General features: G+C 43.1%; 1 protein-coding gene and 1 long non-coding RNA gene across 2 annotated transcripts in view; one reads left to right on the top strand and one right to left on the bottom strand.

The window, feature by feature from the left end:
• Positions 1-10,912, bottom strand: part of BMERB1 (bMERB domain containing 1) — a 149,059-nt gene extending 138,147 nt beyond the window's left edge. The window contains exon 1 of the mRNA XM_027961200.3: positions 10,650-10,912. Within this exon, the coding sequence (XP_027817001.1) occupies positions 10,650-10,755 (106 nt within the window). The 5' untranslated portion in view covers positions 10,756-10,912. The remainder of the gene's footprint in view (positions 1-10,649) is intronic.
• A 65-nt stretch (positions 10,913-10,977) lies between these two features.
• On the top strand, positions 10,978-14,397 carry LOC121817805 (uncharacterized). The gene is made up of 2 exons (XR_006057854.2): positions 10,978-11,105; positions 13,352-14,397. It is a non-coding gene; the product is annotated as an uncharacterized LOC121817805 (long non-coding RNA).
• Positions 14,398-16,281: the final 1,884 nt, after the last annotated feature.

The raw sequence follows: 16,281 nt of genomic DNA, 5'->3' as shown, positions 1-16,281 counted from the left end.
GTCTCCTGCCGCCCCAGAGTTCCTGCTCTTTCATCCAGTCTACAACTGCCAGGTAAGTCTTCCTAAGATGCCACTTTCTTTACCTCTGCCCCTTGTCCTGCAGTGGCTCCATACAGCCTGGCAGTTTTAATCAGCTCAAACCTGCTGCTGCTGTCAAATCGCTTCAGTCGTGTCCGACTCTGTTAGACCCCATGGATGGCAGCATGCCAGGCTCCCCGTCCTTCACTATCTCCTAGACTTTGCTCAAACTCAGTCCATTGAGTTGATGATGCCATCCAACCATCTCATCCTGTCATCCCCTTCTCCTCCTGCCTTCAATCTTTCCCAGCATCAGGGTCTTTTCCAATGAGTTGGCTCTTCGAATCCAATGGCCAAAGTATCACAGCTTCACTTTCAGCATCAGTTCTTCTAATGAATATCAGAGTTGATTTCCCTACTCAGGCCTCTGAAATTTACGGCACGCCGGCTCTTTCCTCATCATTGTGGTAGGTAGAATCTTTCAGTGCAGCATGTGGGATCTAGTTCCTTGACCAGGGATGGAACTGGGCTCCCTACATTGGGGGTTCAGAGTCTTAGCCACTGGACCACCGGAAAAGTCCTCCACTTGTCTTGTCTCTCTCAAGCATGACGGATCCATCTGCAATTCCTGGGTCAAATGCGCTGTTTCATGTCTGTCTACACATGCGCTATTCACTCTGGGGAATGCTGTCCCCTTCAGTCAGTGATTAAATACTCTTCACCTTTTCAGCCTACTTCGAATGTCCTTTTCTTTTCCAGACCCCAGAACCATCTCTTGGTTTGACCACTTGGGCCTATCATATATTTGTTACTCTACTATATAACCTATGCTGCTGCTGCTAAGTCGCTTCATTCGTGTCCATTCATGACCCCAGAGATGGCAGCCCACCACGCTCCCCCGTCCCTGGGATTCTCCAGGCAAGAACACTGGAGTGGGTTGCCATTTCCTTCTCCAATGCATGAAAGTGAAAAGTGAAGTGAAGTCGCTCAGTCATGTCCAACCCTCAGCGACCCCATGGACTGCAGCCTTCAAGGCTCCTCCGTCCATGGGATTTTCCAGGCAAGAGTACTGGAGTGGGGTGCCATTGCCTTAACCTATACCTGTATTTAAAGAGTTCTTTTTTTCCCCATTTTTTAAAATTGGTTTTTTGGCCATGCCACACACCTTGGGGGATCTTAGTTTCCTGACCAGGGATGGAACCCAGCACCTGACAGTGAGAACGCTGAGTTCTAACCACTGGACCACCAGGGAATTCCCATCTTAATCATTTCTAAGTGTTCAGTGGTATTAAGTACATTCCCATTTTATGGATGAAGAGACTGAGGTCCAGGGATGTTAGGCAACTTGTCCAAGATTACAGTGTTGGAATACAGCCAACCTAAGAACTCCTTAATGGTGAGGTCTGGGTGGTCTTTGTTAGCTGACACATACAGTGAAGGAATGAAGGGACTGTATGGTAAGCATCTTTGGGGGAGCTTGGTGAGTGACATTCTGAAGGACTACACTAAAAGTCAGCCTCCACCTGCGCTGATCTCCAACTCTCAGGCCCACTCAGGCAGCAGGTGATTCATTCAAGTGAACCAGACAGATCCTAAGATTTCTTTCCATGGGGAAAGAAACAGGGAAAAAAAAAATGCTGGCATCAATACATGGACTCTGGCCTTTGGGATCTCCACCTCCCTGCCTGGGACTGGCAGTTCACCCAAAATGCCCTTCTCTCTCTTCACCCACTGAAACCCTGCTCAGCCTTCAGGCCCAGTGCAGACACTCCTCCTTGCTGTCATACTGGAGCCCCAGGAAGAGCCAAGCTCTTCTTCTGTTCGCTTTCTACTTGTACCTTCATTTAGCATCTGTTTCATACTGTTTATCCACATAAATAACATTGTAGCTGAAGCTCCAATACTTTGGCCACCTGACTCGAAAAACTGACTTCTGAAAAAGACCCTGACACTGGGAAAGATTGAAGGCAGGAGGAGAAGGGGGACGACAGAGGATGAGATGGTTGGATGGCATCACTGACTCAATGGACATGAGTGTGAGCAAGCTCCAGGAGTTGGTGACGGACAGGGAGGCCTGCGTGCTGCAGTCCATGGGGTCGCAAAGAGTTGTAGTAACTGACCTGATACACATAAATCGTGGCGGTCTTCACATCTGTGACACCCCCAAATCTGTAAGCTTCTTATGGGAGCTGTATTTCTTCTCTGATCTCTGCAATTTTGAGCATGGGGCCACGAATAACAGACACTGGCTAGGAATGTTTAGAGTCAGACAGAGCTAGAATCAGGCTCCAGCTCTGCCACTCACTGGCTTTGTGACCTTTAGTTTCCTTAATTTCCTTAAGCCTCAGTTTCCTCACATATAAAAGGGAAGTTACAATCAACTGACCTAACAGAATCTAATAAGCTCGAGTTCATAGCTAAGGCTCATTAACTACTATTATTATTAATAAGTATTTAATAATTAATCGAGACCAAGAATAGACATAATGGATCTTTCCTCCAATGGACACATAAGAAGGAAATGTAAAAATGAAACTTAAGAGAATAAACAGAGCAATGTAAATAAGTGACTTTGTTCAGAGTACATATTAGCTAGTATCATATTCATAATCTTCATATCCTGCTATTCATGTTTCCTGCAATAAGTACAGAGAAGGCAATGGCACCCCACTCCAGTATTCTTGCCTGGAAAATCCCATGGACGGAGGAGCCTGGTAGGCTGCAGTCCATGGGGTCGGGAAGAGTTGGACACTTTTCACTTTCATGCATAGGAGAAGGAAATGGCAACCCACTCCAGTGTTCTTGCCTGGAGAATCCAGGGGGTGGGCTGCCGTCTATGGGGTCGCGCAGAGTCAGACACGAATGAAGCGACTTAGCAGCAGCAGCAGCAATAAGTTACACAGTCAGTTGCCTCTCCAGGCAGAAAGCAGAGGCTGGCACACCTCTGAGAACTTAAGCCAGTGCATGCGTGCCAAGTCGCTTCAGTCGTGCCTGACTCTTTGCAACCCCACGGACTACTCTGTCCGTGGAATCTTCCAGGCAAGAATGCTGGAGTGGGTTGCCATTTCTTCCCCCAGGGGATCTTTCTGACCCAGGGATCAAGCCCTCGTCTCTTATGTCTCCTGCACTGGTGGACAGGTTCTTGACCACTAGCTCCACGGGGGAAGAACCTGGTGCTCAGTCTCCCAAAAGGCAGTCCATGCTCCCTGTACCCTGGTCACACCTTCCACACTAAGGAAACTCCCACAACTTATCCAAAATGGGATTGATCAAGAAGGAACCTGGGACTACCACAAAGGATAATTACATCAATCACCACTTGCCCCCTATGGTCTTATACTCCAGCCAGTAGCCTACGTGACCTTTTACAAACAAAAACCAGGGACTTTGCTCGTGGTCCAGGGGTTAAGACTTTGCTTTCCACGATGTGGGTGCAGGTTTGATCCCTGGTGGCAGGGCTAAAATCCCCCACGCTTTGCAGCCAAGAAACTAAAACATAAAACAGAAGCAATATTGTAACAACTTCAATAAAGACTTCTAAAAAAACGGTCCACATTAAAAAAAAAAAAACTTATGAAAAAAATGAGCTAGTTCATGTTAACCTCAAGCTTGATAATCAGCAGCAGCTTTTCCTGCAATGGCCATAAAACATGTAATTTTTTTTTTTAACCACAACCTAAAAGCTTGTACCCAATCTGGCTCCTCTCTGATTTATCTCCACTCTCTTCCCTGACTCTCTGGGTTCCAGCCACCCTGGCCTTCTGACACTTCTGCTAATTTATCAAGGGCCTTTACATTTGCTTCCTGGATCCCTGACATTTACATGGCAAAATGTCACCTCCTTAGAAGAGCATTTCCTGACCACTGGATGGGAAATTTCCCTCCTCTACTAATCCTCTTTTTTTCAATATTTATTTGTTTGGTTGCAGGCGGGATCTTCCCTGTGGTGTGCAGGTTCTCTGTTTGTGCTTGCAGGTTCAATAGTTGTGAGCGGGGGCTTAGTTGCCCCATGGCATGTGGGATCCTAGTTCCCCGACCAGGAATCGAACTCACATCCCCTGCATTACAAGGCAGATTCTTAACCACCAGGCCACCAGGGAAGCCCCTCCTCTATTAATTCTTATGTAACTTAACATCACCTGGATCTGACATCTTCACCGCCAGCCCATTTCCAGGTTCCCCCTAGAACAGAAGCTCCATGCAGGCAGGAACCTTGCCTGTCTTGCTCCATACCATACTCACAGCCCCCAGAACACTACCTGGGACTTATAAAGCAGTTAACACTTATCTATTGAATAAATAAATGAGGATGGGACAGAGGTTATGGTTATTTTTCACCTTTTATTTTTATATGTCAGATGAATCTGAATTTTTATAAAGTGCATGTACTACTTCTGTAACAAGAAAAACAGAAATAAGGCTAAAGGAAAATAAAGTTTAAAGACTGCAATTAGCATATTTAATCAAACAGATGAAACACAGACTCTTCCCCAAGAATGTATTACATAGATTGCCAGCAATTCATAGCATTCGGTCTCCTCGCTGTTTATTAAACCTAAAACATTGGCCGATTTAATGATCTGTTTGCCAGTCAGCACACACCCTTGGATTTTTAAATAACTGTCATCTCTCCTGGGTTTATAGAAAGATTACCATTTGAGCTTTCCACTTCAGTCCAATCTCCTCCTCACAGCACATTTATTTCCACCTCTATGCCTCTGCCAATTCTGTTATCTCTCCTGGTATCTCCTACCCGCGGTGCCACCCTCCCCCCCAATTCCCCTGTTCAAAATCTTGATCGTCCTTTAAGGCACACACTCAAATCTTTCAAGAATTGGCCACAACTGTGCTTTTAAAAAGCACTATGCTTTGTCAAAAGACATCTTGTCTTTGTGTCTCCCTCAATTAATTACAGTTGGTTGAAAGCAATATTTTTCTGTATCTAACCACACTGACATGTCATTACGCATTTTCCAACTGAGTAAAAAAAAAAAAAAAAAAACTACTCACTTCTAGTGGAAAAATGCTGTCAAAGGTGGATAGGAGCAATTTAGAGTCTTTCTCAAAGGAGAAAATACTAGGTGATTTCCAAGGGTGTGAAAGCCATTTCCTACATCTTCCAGTGAGGAAGACAGCGGTATCTACACAACCATCACCTAGAATTTACAAAGAAAAGGACGCAAAGCAAAACGGACCAGCAGGCTGGAATCATCTCCACCAGTGCTGCTGGGTGCCCATCACTGATATCCCATTATGACAGACTGGCTGCTAACTGTGTGGCCAAGCACTGCGTTAACTGCATTACACACAGTATCTCATTTAATCCTCCCAACAGCCTAAAGTGGCCCCTATTATCCTGTTAGATGAAGTCATTCAGAGTATGTGACTATCAGGTGACTCTAGCTAGACAGAGTAACTAGAGGCTCCTCACCCACCTCCTGTCCTTAAAAAAAAAAAAAAAAAACAAAAACCTCATATATGTAGATGATACCATCCTTATGGCAGAAAGAGAAGAGGAACTAGAGTCTCTTGATGAAGGTGAAAGAGGAGAGTGAAAAAGCTGGCTTAACACTCAACATTCAAAAAGCATCTGGTCCCATCACTTCGTGGCAAATGGGAAAAAATGAAAACAGTGACAGACTTTATTTTCTTGGGCTCCAAAACCACTGCAGACTCTGACTGCAGCCACAAAATTAAAAGAAACTTGCTCTTTGGAAGAAAAGCTATGACCAACATAGACATGTAGACAGCATATTAAAAAGCAGAGACATCACTTTGCTGACAAAAGTCCGTCTAGTCAAAGCTGTGGTTTTTCCAGTAGTAATGCATGGATGTGAGAGTTAGACCATTAAGAAGGCTAAGCACCAAAGAATGGATACTTTCCAACTGTGGTGCTGCAGAAGACTCTTGACAGTCCCTTGGACAGCAAGATCAAACCAGTCAATCCTAAAGGAAATCAATCCTGAATATTCATTGGAGGGACTGATGCTGAAGTTGAAGCTCCAAAACTTTGGCCACCTGATGCGAAGAGCTGACTTACTGGAAAAGACCCTGATGCTGGGAAAGATTGAGGGCATGAGAAGGGGCAACAGAGGATGAGAAGGTTGGATGGCATCCCTGACTCAATGGACATGAGTTTAAGCAAACTCAAAGAGATAGCGAAGGACAGGGAAGCCTGAGGTATTGCAGTCCTTGGGGTCGAAAAGAGTTGGACATGACTTAGCAACTGAACAAGTGTATATATATGACTTTGGTGATGGCTCAGTAGCAAAGAATCCACCTGCCAATGCAGGAGACATACATTCGCTCCCTGGGTTGGGAAGATCCCCTGGAGAAGGAAATGGCAATCCACTATAGTATCCCTGCCTGGAAAATTCCACAGACACAGGAGCCTGGTGGACTGCAGTCTACGGGGTTGCAAAGAGTCAGACATGACTGAAGCATCTGAGCATGAATGTATATGTCAATTCCAATCTCCCAATTCATCCCATCGCCCTTCTCCCCCATGTCTACATGTCTCCCCCGTGTCAACCTGCCCTGCAAATAGGTTCATCTGTACCCTTTTACTAGATTTCATATATATGTGAATATATTTTTCTCTTTCTAGCTGGTTTTGCTCTGTACGACAGACTCTAGGTCCGTCCACATCACTACAAATGACACAATTTCGTTCCTTTTTTATGGCTGAGTAATATTCCATTGTAGATATGTACTATATCTTATCTTATGCAGCACTATTTACAATAGCCAGGACATGGAAGCAACCTAAATGTCTATCAACAGATGAATGTATAAAGATGCAGTACATATGTACAATGGAATATTACTCAGTCCTCTTCTAGCCTAAAAATGTACACTCTGCCCACTCTTCTCATTCGAGGAGCCAGTTCAAGGATGTGGCTTTGAGACAGTAGGGTGTTGTTGGCACCATCTGGACACATGACTGAACCCCATTAAGGCTTCTATATAAACTCTTGAGAATATGGAAGGTAGGTACAATGATCTACTATTTTGCAGCACCCAAGACAAATCTCATGTATAAATTCCCTTGTTATTAAACCTGCCCCCTACCACTCTGGAATGGCTGCCTCTTTCTTTGGCCTCCACTTGCCCTCTTGTGTAAAGGGCCAGTTTCAGATTTTACCCAGGAAGTTCCCAAGGGTTCAAACCAACACATTTCCATTTTATAGTTGAGACAGATGACTGACAGAATGGTTCACCAATTGTCCCTGGGTGACAAAGGGACAAAGTGTCAGAGCTGGTTTAGATCCATGTCACTTGACTCTTGCTTACTGTACTATACATATCTTCTACCGAAAAACTATAGCTAAGAGTAACAACGGGCTTCCTCTATGGCTCAGCGGTAAAGAACCCACCAGCCAATGCAGGGGACGTGGGGTTGGATCCCTGAGTCAGGAAGATCTCCTGGAGGAGGGCATGGCAACCTACTTCAATATTCTTGCCTGGGAAATCACATGGACAGAGGGGCCTGGAGGGCTACAGTCCATGGGGTCGCAAAGAGTTGGACATGACTTAGCGACTACGCAACAACAACAACGAACAGTAAAGACAGCAATTAATACAGCCCTAACTGAAAAGGACCAGTCTTGCAATTTTTTCCACCCTTTTTCAAGTTTTTTTAAGTAACACCTACACCAATGCAGGAGACGTAAGAGACACAGGTTTGATCCCTGGGTCAGGAAGATCCCCTGGAGTAGGGCATGCCTGGCAATCCACTCCAGTATTCTTGCCTAGAGAATCCCATGGACAGAGGATGCTAGAGGCCTAGAGTCCACAGGGTCGCAAAGAGTTGGGCAGGACTGAAGCAACTTACCACGCACACACTCCGTTTTTAACATAAAGTGTTTAAATATGTGTAATATATGTCTTTTTAACGGGCCTCTCTTTTCTCTCCAGCATTTTGTGCATAAAAATGTTGACTTGGCAATTGTTATGCCACAGAATCAATTTTACTAATTTTCACACTTCATTAATAAATTAATGGAGGCCTCAGATGTTATGGGATGGATGCATAGATTCCCTAGGAGTTTAGACAGCATTAAAAAAATTAATAATAATTTTTTAATAATAAAAAAACAGTCAGGCCATAGATGAGAGTCTAGAGATCAAAACCTGAAAACAATCCCAAATTTAAGATTCAAAAGTGAAAATCTGGATCAGTGCTTTAAGAAGCTTTTGGATTTGACTAAGTAAGAATGGAAAAAAATGATTTGGGGATCAACACCAAAAGCAGATCAGAAATTGCGGTCCTACATTTGAATGAGAAAAGAGTCAGAATCTTCAATGGTTTGGAAGAGAGAGGATGAGAAAGCCTTTTGGCCAAGCCTTTAACAGTTTGCAGTCTAAGACTGAGAAGTACAAAAATTTCAGGACTGAAAATGCTACCAACTGAGTTTCCATTGTAATTTTCCGGTATGCTTGAAACTTTTCCTAATAAAATGGTGAGAAAGTAAAAAACCGTAAGAGAATTATCAGGGACCTGGCCAACATTGCAATTTTAGTCCACAGTGTTGCTTTATATAATTCTTTGCAAAGGACAGAAGCAGGTTCTTTCCACAGATGTAGGAATAAAATAATGGAAGCAGCTAATATATTTCACACTTACCTTGAACTCTTATGTACATCATCTTACTGAATGTTCACAATTAAGCTACAAGATAGGTTCTATTTAGCATCTCCATTTCAGAGAAGGGAGGCAGAGAGAGGCTTAAAAGATGTGACTAGTCACAAATTCAGTCATATAGCCAGCAAAGGGGCAGAGCCAGGATGCAAACCCAGGGCTTCTTTTCTGCACAGATCCAGCTTTCTTTCAAGGCAACCATAACCAACAGGCTGCCACATACTTATAAAAGCACCAAATGTGGGACTTTCCTGGTGGTCCAGTGGTTAAGACTCTGAGCTCCCTGGGACTTCCCTGGTGGTCCAGTGGTTAAGACTCTGAGCTCCCAATGCAGGGGGCATAGGTTTGATACCTGGTCTGGAAACTAACAGTCTGCATGCCACTGGGCTAGGCTAGGGTGGGAGTGGAGGGCAAAAAAAAAAAAAAAAATCACTGAATGTGTTCTGAGACTCTCTCAACAGATTTACAAAGCTTCCAGGAAACCTGATAGCAAAATACCTTCATGTAAAAAGCAGAGAGGAGCTCAGGGGCCCAACAAACCTGAGTTCAAATCCTGACTCTGCCACTTAAATCCCATTACCTAAGCAAGCCCCAGTTTTTCCCTCTGTGCAACGGGAGTCATAAGTCATAATATTCCTCTTAAGGAGGCTGTTATGGGGATTGAATGAGAGGATGGATTTAAAGTTCTTAGCACAGGCAAGACCTAATACATGGCAATCCATCAACAAAAGGCAGCCATTGTGGGTAATATGTGGAGCTTGCAGGGAGACCAGAGACCCTCCGCTCTGCTGTTATTGCTAAGGTACCAAAGCCACAGGGTTTTGAAAGGATGAAACCAGAGGAAGAACCCAGATTTTTAAAAGGAGAAAGAAAAGGAGAGAGGCTGGACACTCTCCCAGTTTCAGGTGGAGAACTATGACATTGGTTGTGATTTCTATTTGTACCCGTGAAAACCAGAGTACAGTTGAGCCATTCTAAAAAGATCTTCTAAATCTGTAATTACAGCTACGGAGAAAGCACACACACAAACACACACACACAGAGTCTTCTACCAGGTGAAGACAGGAAAAGAGCATATTCATAATATTTTGATCCAACACTCTCAGCGCCACGGCAGCAAGCCGAGGGTCCTTGAGAAGGGCGAGAGGGCCTTTCCCAGCCCGAAGGATGAAGTACAAGGGCAGGGACACCATGAAGCGCCCCGGATTTGCAGGGAGGGCTAGTGACCCTAGGGCCCCTGCAGCTGCCTCTATATTTTAAGGGCAAGAGTTTCAACTACAGCACCCCATTCATTAAACACAAAAATCCTTAGTATATTTGTTAATGCTGTTGACCCCAAAATACCGTAGAGAAAAGCAGCAAATATTTACAATCGGTCCGTTTCCGAACTGCCTTCTAGGATTGTACCCAAAGCAGAAAGATTCTGAGTCCAGAGATAAAGGGGAAGGGCGTGCACAGGGTTAACCCTCCCCTAACCCTTTCCCTCCCACTCGCGACCCTGGAGAAAGCGGGGGAAAGAAACGCCGGGAATTTCAGGTGTGCCCTGAACCTCGCGCCGACGGAGAAGCAAAAGCAGAAACCCAGCGGACACTCCCCCCTCTCCGGGTCCGTGGGCGCTTTCCAGGATGGTCAAGGCTCCAGCCCGCCCTAGCGCATCCCGGGCGGAGAAAAGACTCGCTCGGCTGGTGGGAAAGACCCTACTTTCCAAAACCAGCTGCGAGCTTGGATCCGGTGACTCTCGCGTCCACTCCACGCTCCCGGCTCAGCTGCCTGGAGGTTTCCGAGCCTCCCAGAGAAACCCAGTCCGGAGGGTCCCCCTTTTGTTCGCGGGAGAGCGCGTCGCAGCGCTGCGCATTCCCCCTCCAGCGACTAAAGCCCCGCTGCGGGGGCGCTCCCCTCGGTCCGCTCCCTACCAACCCGGCGCTCCCGCGACCACCCGCTCCGGCGCACCGATCCCCAACTGTCCCACCCACCCCGCCCGAGTACTCACTTCTCCCCAGTCCCTCCGTTTTCCACGCCGTCTCCTCCACCGCCCCATAGCGCCTCAGAGGCTTCTCCGCTTCCAGATGGACGGACAAAGATTGCTTCAACTCCATCGCTGATCCCCGCGGGCAGGTCGACCGGTCTCCCTCTACTCCATCCCTGCCGCGGGCTGCAGGGAGGGAGGCGGCTCCAGCCAGCAGCGTTTTAAGGGGCCGGGCGCTCGTGACGCGATTCCATCTCTTCCGCCGCCAGAGCCGGGGAGCGCCGACTGGTGCTCGGGGAGGGGACGGGGCGTGGAAAGGATGAGGGCGCATGCGCAGTGGAGGCTTGGGAGGGGAGCTTGGGGGGGCTGGGTAGACCGAAAAGGGGGCAGATAATAACTCGAAGAACAACAAAAACAACAACTAAAATAGAACCAACCTAAAGGAAGTAAAAACAAGGCAGCAGCCCCCTACTGGAGCAGGTGGCGATGCTTTGCATGGGGCTGGCGCTGCGAGTGGCTTGTGATATGTCAGCGTGCTGCTAGGCTTTGAGTGGGATTTGTGAGAGCATTTCTATCTGTGGGCGATGGATCCATCTTTGTGGCGAGTGCGCGGAAGCGTGAGTGTGGACCTGGATCTGTGTATTCTGTGCCTGTGAGAACCTCTGTAGTTTGCATTTATGTGTATTTTGAATTTGAGTGTAAAATGGGACAGTCTTCCCTCCCAGTGCCTGTGTCCACCCTGTAGGTGTTTGCATGAACTTGAGAGGCATAAAAATATTTTGGACATCGGTATAACAAAACTATTTAGAACATGAGTCTTTACTGCCCAGAAACCCAGGGGTTGATATTAGCATGGCAGCATTAAAAGTACAAAGTAAAATACACAGCTAGATGGATTTTTTAAATAGTAATATTTATTGAATGATGGCTAGGTGCTAAACACTCCCCAATAACTCTGTGAAACAGATACTGTTTTGTTAGCTTCGTTTTATAGAGGATGAAACTGAGATGCAGAAAGATTAATTTATTTGCCCAAATTCCCACACTTACCAAGTGGTCTGGTCAGCACTCGAATCTAGACTTAGCCCCTTCATTGTCTTGACCTTCTTAACTGCACAGGTATGTAGCTTTGTATGGGAAGGGGGAGGACCTATAGGACACAGGTTGATTATCTGTTGTTTGTTCTTATTTTTAAGATATAATCGGGGGTGATTTTGAGGATCCACATGGCTCATGGAGGAATGAAAAGGCCTAGCCTTTTAAGAAAATGATTTATCAACTGGTAACAAGAGTCATTAAAAATTTATAATCAATGAAAAAACTTCTAAATATCTCATGAGAGAAAAAGGAAATAACAATAAAAATCATAAAATATTTAGACCTGGATAAGCATGAGAGTATCACATATCAAAACTTGCAAGTTTTGATGTAAGTAAATGTATAGCCTTAAATGCATGCATTTAAAAATGGAAAACTAAAAATAAATGGGTTAGGATGAATAGGTAAGCAAAACATGGCCTTTCCATACAGTGGAATACTAGTCAGCCTTTAAAAAGGAAAAGAATTCTGTAATAGGCTACAACATGGATGAAACTTGAGGGTATAATGCTAAGTGAAATAAGCCAGTCAAAGAAAGAAAAGCACTGTATAATTCCATTTATGTGAGGTGCCTAGGGTAATCTAAATCACTGGAACAGAAAGTAGAATAGAAGTTGCCAGAGGCTGGGAGGAGGAAAGAATAGGGAGTTTTATTTATTGGGTATAGATTTGCAGTATTACAGATGAAAAGAGTTCTGAATTAAATTAAATAAAAAAGAATGGAGGTGATGCACAACAATGTGAAAATAGTTAATACCACTGAGTTTATATGTTTAAAACTGGTTCAACTGGTTTTAAAAAATGGTTAAATGTTAGATGTCCATCGACAGATGAATGGATAAAGAAGTTGTACATATACACAATGGAATATTACTCAGCCATAAAAAGGAATGCATTTGAGTCAGTTCTAATAATGTGGATGAACCTAAAACCTAATACAGAGTGAAGTGAGTCAGAAAGATAAAGATAAATATCATATTCTAAAGCATATATATGGAATCCAGAAAAATGGTACTGAAGAATTTATTTACAGGGCAGCAATGGAGAAACAGATGCAGGGAATAGACATGGATATGGGGAGAGGGGACAAGAGGGTGAGATGTATGGAAAGAGTAACATGGAAACTTGCATTGCCGTATGTAAAAGAGATAGCCAACAGGAATTTGCTGTATGGCTCAGAAAACTCAAATAGGGGCTCTGTATCAACCTAGAGGGGTGGGATGGGGAGGGAGGTGGGAGAGAGGTTCAAAAGGGAGGGGAATGTATACCTGTGGCTGATTCGTGATAAGGTTTGACAGAAAACAAAATTCTGTAAAGCAATTATCCTTCAATAAAAAAATAAATAAATTTTTTTAAATGTTTAAATATTAAACTGAAAAGACTGTAAGAAAAAAGAACAGATAAAACCTAAGTGGAGTAGAAAAAATAATAATGATAAAAACATAAATTAAGGAAATATTACTTTGGTGTGAAAGTAATTGTAGTTTTGCTTTGTTGAATTTCACTGTTTGATATTGGAAAACATTCTTAAATAAATGTGGTTATATTATACATTCTTTTAATGTGCATTTCTAGCTTTATTTTTTTTGCTAATGACTTATTACCTGTCGATTTTTTGTTTATTTTAGACTAGGGAAATGATGGTAGACACAAAGCAAACTGGAGCAGTTTTCTTATTCAAGATCAAAATTGGTCATAGGTAAAGCAGTGGAGACAAGTCGCAACATCAGTAACACATTTGGCCCAGGAATGGCTAACGTACAGTGCTATGGTGGTTCAAGTTTTGCAAAAGAGACAAGAGCCTTGAAGAAGTTGAAGCCTTGAAGAAGCCCTTGGAAGCTGCAGTGACCAATTGAGAGGATCATCAAAGCTCATCCTCTTACAACTACAAGAAAAATTGCTGAAGAACTCAACGTGGACCATTCTATGGTCTTTTGGCATTTGGAGCAAATTGGAAAGGTGAAAAAACTCGAGTGGGTGCCTCATGAGCTGACCTCAAATTTAAAAAAAATATCATTTTGAAGTGTTGTCTTATCTTATTCTACATAACAACAATAAACCATTTCTTGATCAGATTGGATGTGCAGCAAAAAGCGGATTTTATACAACAACCAGCAATCACCAGCTCAGTGGTTGGACCAAGAAGAAGTGCCAAAGCACTTCTCAAACCCAAACACTGCAAAAAAAGGTCATGGTCACTGTTTGGTGGTCTGCTGCCCATCTGATCCACTACAGCTTTCTTAATCCCAGTGAAACGATTACATGTGAGGAGTATGCTCAGCAAATCGATGAGATGCACCCCAAACTGCAACATCTGCAGCTGGCATCGATCAACAGAAAGGGCCCAGATCTTCTCCATGACGATGCCCGACCACACATCGCCCTACCAACACTTCAAAAATTGAACGAATTGGACTATAAAGTATTGCCTCATCCGTCGTATTCACCTGAGCTCTTGCAAACCAACTGCAACTTCTTCAACCATCTCAACAACTTTTAGCAAGGAAAATGCTCCCACAACCAACCAGACGAAGAAAATGTCTTCCAAGAGTTCTTTAGATCCCAAAGCACAGATTTCTATGCTACAGGAATAGACAAATTTATTCCTCATTGGCAAATATGTGTCGATTGTAATGGTATCCATTTTGATTAATAAAGATGTGTTTGAGCCTAATTATAATGATTTAAAATTCACCATCCAAAACCACAATTACTTTTATACCAACCTCGTAGAAAATCAAGGAGTAGTAGAGAGGATGTATAACTGGAAAGCTGATTCCTCTGCTATTAAAGAAGGTAAACCATCTGAGACTCATCAAACAAAGCATTCATGAGTAATAAGAAGAAAAGAGAGGTGTAATACGAACACAGGGAGATTTTGAAAACTTAGTGGAAATGGGTGATTCTCAGGTATTCCCCAGCAGTCCAGTGGTTAGGACTCCATGGATTCACTGCTGAGGGCCGGGCTTCAACCCCTGCTCAGGGAACTAAGATCCCACATTCCATGGGGCAACTCAGCCCATGTGCCACTGAAGCCTGGGCGCCACAACTAGAGAGTCCATGCATGGCAACGAAAGATCCACATGAGACAACTAAGGTCCCACACAGTCCAATAAATTCTCTCTCAAAAAGTAAACCATCAAAGTGCAGTTAAGAAATACGAACGCAAACTGATAACCACTGCAAAACCTGAATTGTTAATGTAGAAACTAATTTTTCTCCTCAGTCCCACAAAGGCAACAGGGTCAAATCATTTACTGGTGAGTTTTACCAAATAACAGATCATCCTTATTTTATAAAAATTGTTTCATACCTCATCTTATGAGGACAGTATGACCTTGATATTAAAGCCAGATTAAAATGCTACGCTAAAAAATCCCAAAGTGATCTCACCTAGCTATAAGAATTCTAAATAAAAATACATCATGAACAAATAGGGTTTATTCCCAAGATGGAGTAATGACCTGATAGGAAAAAAATCTATTGATATGATATATCATATTAACAGATCAAAGGAGAAAGCTGTTTGATCATCTGAATGAATATAGAAAAAGCGTCTGAAAAATTAGCAGTCACATGCTTGTTCTTGTGCTTAGCAAATGAAGAATAGAAGACCATTTCCTTAACTTTCTAAAAAGTAACTATCATAAATCAATAGAACCATCACAATTACTGTTGAACCTCTAATAGCATCCTTATTAAGGTCAGGGACAAAAGAAGGATGCTCATAATCCCCACTTCTGAGAGGTCCTAGCTTGGCACAAAATAAGAAAATAAATGAGGTATAAGAACTGAAACATGAAACAAAGCTGCTTTTTCAGACAGTATAATTATATAAAAATGCAAGCAAATCCACAAAGAAGCTATTAAAATGAATAACAGCAGGTTTAGGGGACACAAGACAAACTGGAAAGCATAGTCGTTTTCTGTAATTATTAATCAAATTTAAAATATAATCGTAATACCAAAAACATCATTGAGAAGAAAATTACTATTTCATGTAACCAGAGACAATTAACTTTTTTTATCTGGTACTGTTAAGCAAAATAAAAATGAACTGAAAATAAATGAAGAGAGAGGTATGCCACATTCAAGGTTACAAAAGATTAGGTATCAAAGAGATGACAATTCTCTTCCGAAGAGATGACAATTCTCTTCCGTGCCATTTGGTTGAAATCTCAATAGGGGATAGGATTTTAAAATAAACTTCGATTTCTAGTTTGGCTACAGTGCCCTAGGAACAATATAATAGAAACAATAGGAACAATATATCTAGAAACAAAATAATAGAAAGCAACTTTTATTTTAATCCTTATCACTTCGTAATTTTAGCCCCATCCTTTTCTGGCCATCTTTGTTAATAAATATCACAATGTAAAAAATAAAAAACATAAACTTTGACAAGCTGACCCTAAAATTATGTGAAAAAATGAAGGGCAAAGAATAGGCAAGGCAATGACAGAGAACATAGGACAGGGAGCATTTAATTCCCAGGTAGTTGAACCTTTTTTAAAAAAAATCATTTACTTGTTTGGCTGTGCTGGGCCTCCGTTGCTGC

The sequence above is a fragment of the Ovis aries genome, chromosome 24, assembly GCF_016772045.2.
Source record: "Ovis aries strain OAR_USU_Benz2616 breed Rambouillet chromosome 24, ARS-UI_Ramb_v3.0, whole genome shotgun sequence".
Taxonomy (NCBI): Eukaryota; Metazoa; Chordata; class Mammalia; order Artiodactyla; family Bovidae; genus Ovis; species Ovis aries.
The sequence above is the reverse complement of the archived record's forward strand: the minus strand, read 5'-3'. Positions and strand labels throughout refer to the sequence as shown.